This window comes from Rhinolophus ferrumequinum, chromosome X, assembly GCF_004115265.2.
Source record: "Rhinolophus ferrumequinum isolate MPI-CBG mRhiFer1 chromosome X, mRhiFer1_v1.p, whole genome shotgun sequence".
Classification (NCBI taxonomy): Eukaryota; Metazoa; Chordata; class Mammalia; order Chiroptera; family Rhinolophidae; genus Rhinolophus; species Rhinolophus ferrumequinum.
In genome coordinates, this window is record NC_046284.1 from 12280868 (window position 1) to 12293144 (window position 12277).

Sequence of the window (12277 nt, forward strand, 5' to 3'; positions counted from 1 at the left end):
GATATCATTGACATGGCATAAAATTTATCAATTGTAAGTATGAATACAATGATTTTTAGTACATTTATAGAGCTGTGTGACAATCACCAAAATCTAGTTCTACGACATTTGTATCACCCCGCCCCGTCTTAGTCCATTCGGGCTCCTATAACAAAATACCACAGAATAGCTGGCTTCTTAAAAACAGAAATTTATTTCTCACAGTCCTGGAAGCTGGGAATCCAAGGTCAAGGCTCCAGTCTGGTCGCATTGTGGTGGAGGCCTACTTCCTGGTTCACAGTCTTCATGCTGTGTCTTCATTTGATGGAAGGGGCGAGGATCTTTCTAGATCCTCTTTTATAAGGGCACTAATCCCATTCATGAGCACTCCCTCCACCCTCATGCTCTAAGTACTTCCCAAAGGCCCCACCTCCTACTACCATTATCTTTATGGGTTAAGATTTCAATATATGCATTTTGGGGGACACATTCAGACAATAGCCACCCCCAAAATTCCCTCAAAATAATTTGCAATCAATCTCCATTCGCATTTTAGCCACAGAAAAACATTTATATGTTTTTTGTCTCTGAGTTGCCTTTTCTGGAAATTTCATAAAAATGGAATCATAATATGTGGTCTTTGGATCTTGCGTCTTTCACTTGGCATGTTTTTAACACCCCACCATGCTCTCTACACAATGCATCAGTAGTTTGTTCCTTTGAGTTGAAGAATGTAATGTTATTATATGGACTTACTACTTTTTAAAAATACATTTACCAGTTGATGACATTTGGGTTGCTTCCACTTTTTGGCTGTTATGATTAATGATTAATGTTCCCTTACAAGTCTTTGTGCGGACATGAGTTGTTTTACTGGGTGTTGTTGTAAGTTGATGTTTTAATTTTTAAGAAAATTAACTGTTTTACAAATTGGGTGTACAATTTAAATGCCTAACAGCAATATATGAAAGTTCCAATTTCTCTAAAATGCCATAAACATTTATTGCTTTTTTAAAATTTTAGCCATTCTGGTAGCTATAAAGTGGTATCTCATTATGGTTTTAATTTGAATTTCCCCAATGACCTTAGCATCTTTGTTAAGCATACTTTCATATATCTGTTCATATACTTGTATCTTCTTTGGTGCAATTTTTATTTAAACCTTTTACACGTCTATTATTAGGTTGTTTGCCTTCTTAATATTGAGTTATAAGAGTTCTTGATGTTTTCTGGATATGAGTCTGGCATATACATGATTTGCAAGTACTTTCTCTTTGTGGATTGTCTTTTCATTTTTTTTAATGGTGTCTTTTGAAGTGAAAACTTTTTAATTTTGATGAACTCCAATTTATATATACAGAGGGTGCCAAAACAATGTATGCACATTTTAAGAAAGGAAAACTGTATTAAAATTGTAATACTCAATATGTACGTATCACAAAAGATGAACACAAGTCACGTTTGACTTCTGCAATGACAAGAGGTGCTCAAAGTGGTTACCATCAGCATCCAGACACTTCTGATTATGGGGAATACCTGCTTGAGCAATGTTGACCAAAGTGTCCACTTGTTTTCATGTTTTTGGCACTCCCAGTATTTTTGCATGTAAGACACCCAATTTTCCTAGCATCATTTGTTGAAAAAAACTATCCTTTTTTTCCACTGAATTGTCTTGGCCCTTTTATCAAAAATCAATTAACCATAAACTTGTGTTTATTTTTGCACTTTCAATTCTATTCCATTGATCTTTATACCAGTACTTCAATCAATACTTCACTGTGTTAATCACTGTAGTTTTATAGCATGTTTTTGAATTGTATAGAGTAAGTCCTTCAACTTTGTATTTCTTTTGCAATATCTCTGGCATTTAAGAAAAAAGGGAAATTGTGAAACTGGGTGGCCATTGTTGAGTATCATACCAGTGATGCTTTTAAGAGAAAAAGTAACAGGTTTATGTCAATTAATCACCAATTCAAAGCAATGTGTAAGTTCGAGCTCGACTCCTTAGCAGTGTTTAAAGAGACTCCCATCTGCTACCACAGAGTTGACCGAGCTAAAGTTTAGATCCAGGTCTTACTTGTTAGAGTAGCAGAATTTCAGAAGATGTTGAATGGATTCTTATCCTTGGTGAGTGTCATATGCCAAAGTCAGGCCCCTAAAAGGGAAGGAGTTGGAAACTGGCATATGGGAGAGTTATATTTGTGTAAATGCACTTGAGAGTCTTGAACCTATAGATTTTCTTAAATCCTCTTAGCCTACAGAAATGGTTCACTGCTGCTTGAAAGAAGAGCTCCCTCAGTTGCCTTTTTACTGTGTAAAGGACCTTTATACTAAGCAGAGGACTACAGTGCTACATGCCCTCTTTAGATCTGTGCCCATCAGACCAATATCTATGTTCAAATCTTAGTATGACCCCTACAACTAATAAGTAAGCATAACAAGGTCACAGGATACAGAATCAAACAATAAAATCAATCCAGTCTCTATATACTGCCAATGCACAATTGTGAAGTGAAATTTTTAAACATACCATTTAAAATGACTCAAAAAATGAAAATACTGAGTTATTGACCTATGAAAACATGTACTAGATCTGTATGCTGAAAACTCAAGAAACATTTATGAAAGAAATAAAAAAAAAACCCTGCATAAATAAAGAGACGTTGTTTTAATGGATTAGAAGACGCAAAATAATAAATGTCTACTCTCTCCAAATTGATCTATAAATTGAGCATGATTCCAATCAAAATCCCAACAGGATTTTTATAGATCTAGATAAGCTTATTCTAAAATTTATATGGAAAAGGAATGGGACCTAGAGTACATAAAATAATTTTGGAAAAAGAAGAAGAAAGTGGGAGGAACATCACCCAGTTTTAAGAGATCTGATTCAAGCCACAGTAATCAAAACAATGTGGTATAAGCAAAGGGATAGACATATAGATGAATGTAAAAGAACAAAACACCCAGAAATAGAGCCACAGAAAAATGTCCACGGCATTTTGACAAAGGTTCAAAAGCAATTGAATGGAAGAAGGATGGCCTTTTCTATGAATGGTAAAAATGAACCTCACACCTCACATTTCATCCAAAAATTAATTCAAAATGAGTCATAGATGTAAACATAAAGTGCAAAACTAAAAAATTTAGAAAAAAAATGGAAGATATCATTGCAACTCAGGTTAAGCAAAGAGTTCTGAGACTTGAAACCAAAAGCACAATCCATAAAAGGGGAAAAAATGACAAATTAGGCCTCATCAAAATTAAAATCTTTTACTCTGTGAAACATATTTTTAAGAGAACAAAAAATAGAAATTTTAATAGCATAAGTAAGAGTGATATACTCAACTTGTAAAATATTCGAACAATAAACATGAAGCTATACAACACTCTGTGTGATACATCTCAAGTGGTACTCAGTGAGAAGTGTAGGCTTAAAGAGATGTATTAGGAAACGAGAAACATTTAAAACAGCCAAGCAAGTCAAGAAGCTACAGAATAAATAGCATATTCAATCTAAAGAGGCAGAAACCAGGAAGTAATAAAGATTAATGCAGAATTAATGAAATAGAAAACAGCAGAGCCAACTCATACAAGCCATTCCTTGGAAAACACTTAAAACACATTGTTGCAAATATGATCAATTACTAAAGAGAAAAGCAGGAACAAACAAGTTAAGTAAATTTGTACAAAATTTAGATGCAGCAAAGATTTCAATATAATGGAACACAACAAGTTCCCTTCAGGACAACCAAACTATGGACAGAAAAATGTATCTACACACAAGCTTTCTATTGTGCTTTGCTTTATCATGCTTCATAGATGTTGCATTTTTTTACAAATGGAAGGCAAGACCTTCCACCAGCAAAAAGATCATGATTCGCTTTATTGCGATACTCGCTTTATGACTGTGGTCTGGAACAAAACCTGCAATATCAATGAGGTATGCCTGTATAAAATGGTTTACGTTAACTAAGAAATGAGAGAATGATCATTCTGTGAACCCTAAGGGATTAATAAATAAAAGTCATTATCATCAATACAAAAGGAGACAACCAGGTATTATATACCTCCCAATGGAGGTACTCAGCATCACCTATGGAGTGGTCTTGTGGAAGGAAGGAAGGAAGGAAGGAAGAAGGAAGAAAAGAAAGAAGGAGGGAAGGAAGGAAGGAAGGAAGGAAGGAAGGAAGGAAGGAAGGAAGGAAGGAAGGAAGGAAACAAAAACCAGTCTGATCAAGTTTCTACCTCTAACTCTCAATTTAAAGAAATATAGGGGCCTGAAGAACCCGTTTAAGCATACTAAAGTGTCACAGTCAGCAAAATCCAGACCATGGGAAATAGGGCAAAACACAAGACTTTTGTTTTTAAATGCAAGGAGAAAGCGGTGATATGGAGGAAATCTATAGATGAAAACAAGGCTTAAGGGATATAATCAGAGTTGTTAGACCGTATTTGGACATCAATTCCAAGAAATTAAAATTTTTAAAAGTATTAGGCTCTCAGATAACTGTGAAAAATAACTGGATATTTGATACTAATGACAGATTTTTAGGACTAATAATTGTATTAAGTTTATACTTTTAAAAAGATTCCTTATCTTTTAGAAATGTGTGCTGAAATACTTAGATGTGATGCCGTGGACTTGCTTCACATTGTCCCAGTTGCAGAAATGGGGGGTGGGGTGACAGTGGGGGGGTAATTGGAAACACATTGGCCATGTATTGACAATTGTTGATGCTGAATATCACGTATATTGCCTTCATTATACTATTCTTTCTACTGGTGTATAAGTTCGGGAGTTTCTGCAATACTTTTTATTATAAATATCATGCCGTTAACCTTGAAATCCTCAGTAAAATGGACCACTTCTTAGAAAATAAATAACCAGAGTGATCCATTAAAACAACTTCAATGCAAAAATACAAATGGGAACTATTTAAAATTTAAGCCACTCTCAAATGTCCAGAATAAGACCATTTTGAGGCCACTTCTACCAAGGTCAGGGAAAATGAACTGCTAGCTTTTGTGAACTTTTCCAAAGCATGCAAAAAAAAAAAGGGGGGGGGGAATTATTCAACTCATTGTCCCTAGCCAGCTCTCCTTGATTCAAAAACCAAATGAGAACATTGGCCCCCACCCACACAAAGAAAAACACTTGAGCCAAGCTATTCACATAGCAGTAAATAAATAAATCTTACATAAAATAGCATAGTCAACACAGCAGTGAATTAAATGAGCAAATAAATGGTGCCGAGGAATGAAAACATGATTTAACATTAGAAAATACTTTGAACTGTAATCCCCCATATTAACAAATTAGAGGAGAAAAAACATTTGATTGGGCTGTCCTGGTGGCTCAGGCAGTTGGAGCTCCGTGCTCCTAACTCCGAAGGCTGCAGGTTCGATTCCCACATGGGCCAGTGGGCTCTCACAAGGTTGCCAGTTCAACTCCTCGAGTCCTGCAAGGGATGGTGGGCTCCGCCCCCTGCAACTAAGATTCAACACGACACCTTGAGCTGAGCTGCCTCCTGGATGACTCCGTTGGTTGGAGTGCAGGCTCTCAACCACAAGGTTGCTGCTTTGACTCCCGCAAGGGATGGTGGGCTGCGTCCCCCCCTGCAACTAACAACGACAACTGGACCTGGAGCTGAGCTGTGCCCTCCACAACTAAGACTGAAAGGACTGGGGAATAAAAAGTCCTGGAAGTACACACTGTTCCCCAACAAAGTCCTGTAAAAAAACAAAAAAACAAAACAAAACAAAACAAAAAAAAACATTTGATTGTTCCAATGGGTATAGCAAAAACCTATGAAAGAAATTCAACATGAGTTGATGGTACAAACATCTGGCAAACTCAGAAGAGAACTTCCTTTTCCTCAATTCTACAGCAAACATAGTTAGATGTGAAATGGTAGAAGCATTCTCATTGAAATCAGGAACAAGACAGACATAGACTTTCACCTCTACTGTTCAAACCTGCACTGGAACACAGAGCCAGAGCTATGGATGTAAAAATAAATAAGAGATATGAATATTGTAAAGAAAGAGATGCTATTTGGTAACAATATGACCATCTGCGTAGAAAAGTAAAAGGAATAGGCCTGTGGAATATACAAATAAATAAGGAAGTTCAGAAAGATAGTGTATGGAAGGTAACTACACCAAATCAAGAGCCTTACCACACAAAAACCGTAACTAATTAGAACACATAATAGAAAATATCCCACGCGCAACAGCGACAAATCCAAAAGTTACCTAAGCGAAATTTTACAAATCACAAAAATGTAAGCGCTCTTCGTGGAGACAGATGTAACAGTTTACTGATAGATTCAGATTTTTTAAGAAGTCCCAAATAGATAGAGAAGTATACTATATTCACTAATGTGAAACAAAATATTGTAAACATGTCAAGTCTCCTGAAATTATTTACAGACTTAGTGCCTTACCTGTAGTTGCCAAAAGGACAATGACGTTTGTGCTGCTATCTTCCGCTCCCAAAATCAATCCTGGAAATCTGTAAAAGGGAGAATGAAAACAATGATGTATCGTTTTCCTGGGGCGGCTGTATCAAACTACCATGGACTGGATGGCTTAAACAACAGAAATTTATTCTCTTACAGTTCTGGAAGCCAGATGCTCAAAATCAGTTGCACTGGGCCGAAATCAAGGTGCCAGAAGGGTTGCACTTCCTCTGGAGACTGTAGGGTAGGATCCATTCCTGGCCTCTTCCAGCTTCTGGTCGCCGCTGGCATTCCTTGGCTTGTGGCAACATGACTACAATCTTCAAGGTCAGCATCTTCCAACATCTCTCTGCTCCATGTTCACATTGTCTCCTCTGTTTGTTGACTCTTCTCCTGCCTCCCTCTTAAAAGGATACATATGATTACATTTAGGGCTCACTTGGATAATCCAGGGTAATCCCCCCCATGAAAAGAGTATTAAATTAATCCCATCTACAAAGACTCTTTTTCCAAAGAAGGCAGCGTTTATAGGTTTTAGGGACTGGGGTAGGCTTTGGGGTGGGGGGAGCTTTTTCAGCCTACCAAAAATATCAACAACAAAATCTAAACAACAGAACATGAGAAACCCCTGTGTTGAACTAGTATGTGTTTCTGGTGGGGGTGTGGGAGGCGCCAGTGAAGTTTGGGAGGGTCCATAGCCTGTAATAGATGGCAGATGACACCGTAGGTAGGAGGAAACCTTTAAAACTGTGGCCCCTGCTTCACTGCACAAATCTGAGACATCGATTCAGACCACAGGCCAGGAGCCCCGGGGTAGTATCAGATATCGGGCAAGACTGGCTGGATTGATGCAGTGTGACTCCAGAGTCGGTGCTGATAACCACCTGAAACCACTTTAGTGATAAAGACTGGCCTTTTAAAACAATATTTTAATAGAATAAAAAGAATGGACTAAAAATTTAATGGCAAGCATCAGGGTGAACAACAAACACACAAGCCTCCCCCGAGTCCCTGCCATTTCCGGATCAGGGATGGCAGGGTCGAGATGTAAAATAACTTCTTAATTTCAATGAGGCTTAAGAAAAGTGGACATGACTGTACTGAACGATGCAAAGCCAGACAATCTCAAAAGAGCAGGAACTCCCCAAATCACGCTGCTCAGTCACTTCAGTGTAGAGAATAAGCTTTTCGAACAAAACGTTTCCAAAATCTGCGTCTGGTGGGTGAAGACACGTCATGGAAAGGTAGGTGTCTTTAGTGAATCTCCACCACCTGTCATGGGGGCTGCTGCTTGCCCATCTAGCATTTAGCCTGGGAACCAAAACCTTTCTCTAAAAGAGTTGCAGTTGGGCAAACGCTCCCAGCATGCAGAGAGGGCGGAATCTCCCAGAGAGTATTTAATCAAGGAGCCGGGAGAACCCTCATGAGGAGTGAGGGCTCCACCCATCCCAGAATAGTGTGGACCTCCCACAATACCACTCCACCCCTGATGTCAGCCTGGGGAGACCCTACGCAGGGGCCTTGGATGTAGTGTGTCCCAACTTCGAGCTTTGGAGTCTGAAGGAGATCAGGCTTCAACTGGGGTGACTGGACTAAGGTCAGCGAGGTAAGGGGTCCCAGATACTGGCAGTCGTCAAGGTGAGGATCCTGAAGAAACCTCCCCCTGCAGCCAGAGGGTGTTCCCACAGACACCTGCCTGTGCTATCAACCCTGTGAGGCTCCAAGCACGCTTGACAGACAAAGCGCCCTCCCACCCCCACTTACCTTTCAGGGACTCAAGAGATGGTGGCCTTGACCTACAGGACACATCCTCGGAAGGAAGGGGTCCCAGGCCCTATTAGCGGTAAATATGAATACCTTGAGGAAGACTGAGGTTACCCCCCACCTCAGAACCGGAGAGGTCCCCACAGAAATTTGGACCCTGGGCAGTGCTGGAAGGATAAGCCTCCCTCCCCATCACTATTTCGGGATCAGGGATGGCGGCGAGATGAGATCCCCGGTCTGAAGGGGCTAGCCTCAGGTCAGCAGGAAGAGGAGTTCCAGGCCCTGCTAAGCATCCAAGTGAGAACTGTGAGGAAGGGCAGGCTTCCAGATGCGGATGCTGAAGGAAGACTAAGGAAACTTTTCTGTGTACACAGACAGAGCCCCGCCTGCCTGCCTGCTCACCCCTGTTGTCAGCCTTGGGCAAAGCTGTGAGGCAGAGGCACCTCCCCCCAGCCTCTGCTGCCTTGATGGTGATTTCAGGGAGATTGACGCCCTGGCCTGAGGCAGGGTGTCTCAGGTCAGCAGAACGCAGACGGCCTAAGCCCTGTCTAGAATAATTGTGACTACACTGAAAAGGGTTGAGGGTACCTCCCCACTCCAGAGAGGGCACCCACAGAAACCTGCCCTGCTCCTGCTGCCAGCCCTGCGAGACCTTGGGCAGGAGGAGCTGGATGTGGCGTCTTTTCACTTTTGTCTCAGTGGTCTCAGGGAGGTCTGAGGACGAGTCGACAGGTATTGGCGGGGGGACAGTTGAGGCCCTGCCAGATGTAAAGTTGAATACTCTGAAGGAGTACTGAGGGTACCCCTACCCCCGAAAAGATGGGCCCAGCCCCAGGTGTCATACCTGGAAGATACCAAGCAGACATGGCCAGTTGTGGTAGGCTATCCCTTCTACCATAGGGGTGGCGGACGAGGTTCCTCTCAGAGAGTGGAGGCTTCAGTCTGTGGATGCCCGTCAGGTCAGCTGAGGTGGGAAAGGGAGCAGGCCCTCTCAGGAGTAACGATTAGTAACGTAATGGGCCCACTTACCCTAGACAAAGGAGGCCCCACTGAAGCCCACACGGTCCCTTCTATGGGGCCGAGGAGGCCCTAGGCAAGTATGGCTAGACGTGGTGCCTCCTCACTTCCTCTGCTTAGGAAGTGAGAGGAGGGAAGCCCATTCCCTGACAGGGGAAAGATTAGGATTTTGAGTGAGCACTGAGGGAACTATCTACCCCAAAACAAGCGGGACTTCAGAGTCTGGCCCCATCCCTCCTGTGAGCATGGGGGGACGGGGGCAGGACTGTGTCTGTAGTCTGCATCCTGAGGTATCCCCTCAGTTCTTCTAGCAACTAGGAGGTGAGGGCCTTGGTCTGAGGCACGTGTCCTCAGGCCAGCCTATTAGAAGAGGCCCAGGAAATACCAGAAGTGAAGGTGAGGTGCACCCCAATGTCTACTAAGGGTTCCACCTACCCCACAATAAAAGGGCGCCTCAGGGCCTAACCCTGCCCGGCCTTTCAGCCCTGGCATCCTCAGGCTGTGTTGGCTGGCCACACCCTGAGGAGCCGTCTCACTTCCTTTCAGTTCTTAGCAGCCCGGAGAACAGGAGCCCTGTGAGGACAGAAAACACCCCTAAAGACCTATGAGTTGCCTTTGTCGGAGCCATCATGGGTGAGTTTCTCAGCTAAGGTCACTGACACTCTCCCTCTCTCCCCAAGGTCTGTGGGTCCCAATTGCCCACCCTCCTGCCAGCTGCCCCCAACACAAGTCATGTCTCATGGTCAGAAGAGTGAGCACTGCAAGCTAGAGGAACACCTTCAGGCCCCAAGAGAGGCACAAGGCCTGCTAGGTTTGCAGGCTCCCATGGCTGAGGAGGAAGCCACCACCACCTCTTCCTCCTCTCTCTCTTCTTTGACCCAGGGCACTCCAGAGGAGATGCCTGCCACTGGGACACTGAGTCCTCTCCAGAGTTCTCAGAGTGCCTGCTCCTCCCCCACTGCCATCACAGCCAGTCCAGTGAGTCAATCTGATGAGAGTTCTAGAAGCCAAGAAGAGGAGGCGCCCAGCACCTCACAGGCTCCACCAGATCCTGAGTCCTTGCTCACCGACGATGTGCTCCACAAGAAGGTGGCTGAATTGGTGCAGTTCCTGAGTGTCAAGTATATAACAAAAGAGCCCATCACCATGGCAGAAATGCTGAAGAGTGTCATCAAGGAGCACAAGGAACACTTCCCTGTGATCTTCGAGAAAGTCTGTGAGTGCATGGAGGTTGTCTTTGGCATTGAAGTGAAGGAAGTGGACCCCACCAGCCATTCCTATGTGCTCGTCAAAACGCTAGACCTCACCTACGATGGGATGCTGAGTGATGACCAGGGTATGCCGAAGACCGGCCTCTTGATACTTATCCTGGGCGTAATCTTCATGGAGGGTAACCGTGCCCCTGAGGAGAAAATCTGGGAGGTGCTGAAAGTGATGGGAGTGTTTGCTGGGAAGAAGGACTTCATCTATGGGGAGCCCAGGAAGCTCATCACTGAAGATTTAGTGCAGGAGAATTACCTGGAGTACCAGCAGGTACCCAACAGTGATCCTCCACGCTACGAGTTCCTGTGGGGTCCAAGAGCCCACGCTGAAACCAGCAAGATGAAAGTCCTGAAGTTTTTCGCCAAGATCAGTGGGACTGATCCCACTTCCTTCCCATACTGGTATGAGGAGGCCCTGAGAGATGAGAGAGAGCGAGCCCAGGCCAGAGCTGCTGTGGATGATACTACTGCCACGGCCAGGGAAAGTTCCAGTGTCACGTCCAGCAGCGTCTCCTGCCCTGAGTGAAGTCTGAGGAAGATTCTTCACTTTTCCGTTGAAGGCCATGGCCAAAGATCTAAGTAGTGGAGGGCCAGACTGGATCTGGAGGGGACACAGTATATACCATCTTTGTGTTCCTGTTCAATCTGGGTGATTTGGAGACTTATCGTTTTTTGTTTTTTTGTTTTTCAAATGTTGTTCCTTGTAATGAAAAGTTTAATTAGCTTCAGAATCAAGTTTACGAATGACAGTGGTCAACATTGATAGCTGTTTCTCAGGTTTAAGAATAAGAGTTTTGCAATTTTGCACCCATCTTTTTTTCGGTGATCTGTCACAAGATAACATGCCATTAGCATAGGAATTTCCTTGTGAAAGCCCAGCAGGAAAATAGAGAGTTTCAAGGAACAGAGGAAAAAAAATGCAGGATGGCGAATTTATGGATTCATTTATTCCTTTGAGTCTGTCATTCTGTAAAATTAAATTATATATATTTGTGTGGCTTATTCAAGATTATAGGAGAAATTAAATCTTAAATCTTAAATGAAATCTCTTTCTCACCGGCTCATTTATTCCCCAAACATGAATTGAGTGCTTGCTCTTTAGTCCTCCGAGAGCTAACAAACAAGACAAAGGGGACAGGCGGTGGGACTCCAGCTGCGAGCAGTCAAGTAAAACTGCCCTGAGCCCCTGCAGTTGGGGGCTTTGGGAAACGAAGATTCCTTCTGTGGGAGATGATTGTCGTGGTGGCAGGGGCCACACTCACAGAGTGTGTCTTACCATTGAGAAAAAACTGCATTTAGCAGTTACTTTGGGATCATGGATAAACCAGAGAGAAATCTCCACCTGGGGTAGGTATGGACGGTGTCCTGAATTCTTGTAAAAACCCAGTGCAGTGGAACACAGTATATGAAGTAGGTGTTCTAGACACATCATCTGCAAGAATGTCCAAAAAAAATGTGTGATGTTCTCTTGAAGTGACGCCCGGAAGCCACTAGGCTGGCACTCTTTTCCTTGGCCTGGGAGAGCCAGAACCTCTCCATTAAACTGGCATTGTAATTAGGTTATCTTGAGTGCACTTTGGCCCACTCTACCAAGGACTAGATTTTTGGTGGCAGTGACATGAATGTAAACAGTGTTTTGGATGGAAGAGGAGCCCGGAGGGAAGGAAAGAATTGGTCTTTGACTTGAATTCTAGGAACTTCGAGTTGAATCCAATTGGGAAAGACTAAACCACACCCAAATTAAATAATGTATTCTCTAAGAGAACATTTACCAAATTTTCGTTATGAAGC

At 42.8% G+C, this 12277-nt stretch overlaps 1 protein-coding gene across 2 annotated transcripts in view; it reads left to right on the forward strand.

Moving 5' to 3' along the window:
* The window catches only part of LOC117032132 (putative MAGE domain-containing protein MAGEA13P), a 106947-nt gene extending 95469 nt beyond the window's left edge, over positions 1–11478 (forward strand). Inside the window, exons 1-2 of one of the 2 annotated variants that reach the window (XM_033123503.1) lie at positions 6640–6770; positions 9905–11478. In XM_033123503.1, the coding sequence (XP_032979394.1) occupies positions 9957–11012 (1056 nt within the window). In that variant the 5' untranslated portion in view covers positions 6640–6770; positions 9905–9956 and the 3' untranslated portion in view covers positions 11013–11478. Of the gene's footprint in view, positions 1–6639; positions 6771–9904 lie in introns of those variants that run through there. The other variant, XM_033123418.1, reaches the window with a different exon arrangement.
* Positions 11479–12277: the final 799 nt, after the last annotated feature.